Source organism: Hermetia illucens, chromosome 1 (genome assembly GCF_905115235.1).
Source record: "Hermetia illucens chromosome 1, iHerIll2.2.curated.20191125, whole genome shotgun sequence".
Taxonomy (NCBI): Eukaryota; Metazoa; Arthropoda; class Insecta; order Diptera; family Stratiomyidae; genus Hermetia; species Hermetia illucens.
The window spans coordinates 4934590-4938296 of record NC_051849.1 but is presented as its reverse complement, the minus strand read 5'-3'; the positions used below and the strand labels follow the sequence as shown (position 1 = coordinate 4938296).

The window sequence follows — 3707 nt, the reverse complement described above, 5'->3', positions numbered from 1 at the left end:
CCCTACAACTCGCATTGCCCTCATGCACTTTCTCTGCGATTGCCCAGCTCTGACTAGAGTCAGGCTGCGGACACTGGATACACCATTCTTTGGGGACCTCAGAAAGATTTCTAGATTTAGGGTCGGAGAGCTGCTTTCCTTCGTGAATGCTACGGGCTGGCTCTGAAGATCCGAGCCGCCTGGATTTTGCCTTCCTGCTCCCATAACAACAGTCACGGTCTTAGGAGTTTGTGGTATCAAAACGGCGCACCAAAAAGCTAATTGGACTCCTTGGGGCGGCCACTGATACCTACCTACCTACCCTACTCAAATATCAAAGGATATATGCATTAACCTTCCAATTTTGTATCATATCTTCACTGCTCCTCGAATCCAGCTTCCCAGAACGCACATCCTTATGTAAGAACCAATAATTCCACTTTTAGTTATGAAATCCAACTTCAATCACTCAACCTTGAATAAATGGAACCACAAAAGATATTTTATAAGAAAAGTAAACTTTTATTTCAATTCTACTCTTAACACGATTAACATGTTTTCGTTAGTTTTTCATCAGTCCTTGAGTATCAACATATGTACATCGAGTAAAGTTCAAGCCCTCGTTACGAGAGAGAAGCAAACGGAGGCCAGCTACTCCTTATTCCTTTGGTGGTGGGGCGGTGGCCAAGTAGGCGAGAGCCTTGGCAATTGGCTCTGGAACTGGTGGTGGAGTTGGGATGTGAGCACCCTGTGGTTGGTATCCGTTTTCATCAGCTGTGTACTGGATGCTGTACTGTTGACCGTCATCACCAGTATAGCTGAATTGTCCTTGTACTGCTTCACCAGCATGCTCAGGATCGATGACTTTCAATGCTCCGTCCTGTACAGCTTTGGTTCCGTCACCAGATTCGTAGCTAAGGAAATAACACCAATAATTAGAGCCGTTAACCTGGATAACATAAGGGTGTCACTCACCTATAATGGAAGGTTCCGTCGTAATCCACATTTCCTTCTTGGGACACAATTGGAATTGGAGGTTTGATTTCCTTAACATCAGCTGCAACTACTCCGACAAAGAGGACAATAGCTAAGATCGCAACCTTCATCTTGAATATTTCACTGATTTTACTGATTGACTGATATCAACTGAATTGCAACGATCAGACGACTAATGATTAAGTCGCCACCATCCCAGACTATTTATACCCCCGAAAAGTATTTGATTGTGTCTCCTCCAAACAATCTTGCACTGTTATCCAAACAATTGTTTTGTACTATTTTTTTTGCAGCAGAATAAAAATTTAATCCATTTACCTTCATTGGATGGTATTAGTTAGCTTCACCACCACCTCTACTTCTTTGTTGCTCATAATGATGCGCAATTGACTCTTTACCGATAATTGTTAAGATTATGCGATACAGCATCGTAGTCAAGTTTTTAGCCAGATATGAGCAGAAGGTGATGACTTGATCGTTAAAATTCGTGGCCAGTAGTCTGGAGAAAAAATATATAAAGAATATCTTGAGTATCTTCTGACTTCTGCTCAGATACTTTTGCATACCTAGATCTCGTTTCATATCTACGAACCGGCCATTCAGATTTCAGGGTTACTCAAGTGCTTTTTCCTCCAAACCATTGGAGCCTACTTGGGAAGGAAGAAAAGATACAAATGTATCTTTTGTATGCTATGCTTGGCACACATGTTAGAATATTCTGACATCTACTGTAACTACACCTTAAACCTGGAAATACGTGCATATTCAAATCACTCGGCACCTTGCTGGTTGTGCTGATTATTACGAAGGTGTGATGTATAGGAGGCAATCAATTTCTCCGGAGCTACTCGCTGACGATGACATCTGGCTGATGGGAGCCTACCTTTCTGCTCGGCACGAATTCTGTCTGCATTCGAGAGGAAGGTAATCGAGTCTTCAGCAGCCTGACAGCACTTCATTTGGCTAATCAAGTCGAGAGACAGGCACGTCTCAGCCGATCCGCTACTTGACATTACCAACTTAAGAAGTTCTTCGATTATTTTTTTTTTGTATCTATAGCGGGCGCCGCTGTTAGTTTGCTAATTCGTGAAGTATCTTTTTTTTTATTCTACCACGGAGGTCTGGGTGCTCGGAACTTTCTTCATAGTCACGATTCAGAAATCGAAATCGTAATCAATGAGAATTTCGATTTCATTCATGAAATTCTGAATTCAATGCAGCCAGAATTTATGGAGTGGTAAGAGGGAATCTGGTTTATTAGCAATTTGAATTCATATCGGGATTGTGTAGTTTCTGAGCGGTAAAATTCTTACGTTTGAACTATCTTTGGTAGACTATAATGGTTCAAATTGGAAAGCCTGCCTTTTACTATTGACGCATCTCATGGAAGTATGCGCTGAAGAAATTGAATTATGAATGTGTGGCTAACATTACCCGATCGCTGATTATTGGTTAACTAAAGTGTTCTCGCAAGTCCAAAAGTCTTCATCATGGAAAACACCGACAAACTTCGCTTAGTATGTGCCAGCCGGTAAAAAAAGAAATCTAGTCGAAGTAGATAAAATAGCATGTTGAAAAGTACAAATGAAAATCGATAGGAAACGCAAACAAGTCGGGAAACTGGAAGCTAGACGCTGTAGGTATGAAAGGTTTTGTGTATTTCTTTTATAAAGAGTTTAGAGTGTCGCATTAGCATGTAGCTCGTAACTTATTATCTGAAAATATCCACTTTCAAGTGATATTGACATTCATAGTCTTGAATTTGCAAAGAAGCGACAGCTTTGACCTAGTATAACTTAATAATGTTAATAATAGTGCGATTTTCACCATATAGTGGCAGCCCCCCCCCCCCAGAATTTTCAGTTGGGCAGTTTCTGAGAATAGGTTGGTTAAAAAAAATGATCACTTTCAACCCCCCGTACTCCCCACCTTTCCAACAAATGTCAAAACTAAGATCGGCTTCGAAAAGTACTAACCGAGGCCTTTAATTTGATACCCCACATGACTATATTTAGTGAAAAAAAATTTTACACCTCCCTTTTGCATGTACCCCCCCTTAAACTCAAAGTAAAAGCATGTAACTCATTGTATCTGTGGGCGTTCACAGTTCCCACCTTTCTTCCAAATTTAGTGTCAATAGTTATAACCGTCTCCGAGAAAAATGCGTGTGACGGACAGACCTGTGAGGAGTGGCCAGATCTCCCATCAGGCGCGATCCCAGCTGGCGGATTGGGGCATACCTATTGATGTGTAAATACGTGTTCATGCACTTTTCTTTTCTGACTGTGCATGGGCTAGTGTTTGCTCATCTCTGATGCGTGGACCAAAATGGCTATGGGAAGGATACCCAGAATATAAAACCACTATGGAAGACGTGAGAAGGAGAAAACTTACGGTGCAGGGACTCGGAACCCCAGTACCGGCGGCTTTTGGAAGTGATCAAGCGGGCTCCCGGTCGTCGATATCCCTCGACCACAGTGCCTCGGTGATGGACAAGTTGGCCACCTTGGCATATAATGTTACAAGTGATTTGGATCTGGAGAAGGAAGTGTTCAAGCGAAATACGACCTTACCGAGAACACCAGCAACAAGACCAAGCAAAGATGAACTGAAGGCAGATCTTTGGATGACAAAACCGTAATAACACCCACCGCATATGTTCAAGATGCGCGACAGCACGAGGTGCTCCAGGAACAAGGAAGAGATCCATTCAAAAGAAGCTCGTCAACTTT

The 3707-nt window shown here is 42.2% G+C and overlaps 1 protein-coding gene across 1 annotated transcript; it reads right to left on the bottom strand.

Annotated features, from left to right (window-relative positions):
* Positions 1–485: 485 nt before the first annotated feature.
* Positions 486–1163, bottom strand: LOC119656478 (endocuticle structural glycoprotein SgAbd-3-like). The gene is made up of 2 exons (XM_038062805.1): positions 955–1163; positions 486–893 (listed from the first exon to the last, which is right to left on the bottom strand). Exons 1-2 carry the CDS (start codon positions 1083–1085, stop codon positions 638–640), a joined length of 387 nt encoding a protein of 128 aa, XP_037918733.1. The 5' UTR covers positions 1086–1163; the 3' UTR covers positions 486–637.
* Positions 1164–3707: the final 2544 nt, after the last annotated feature.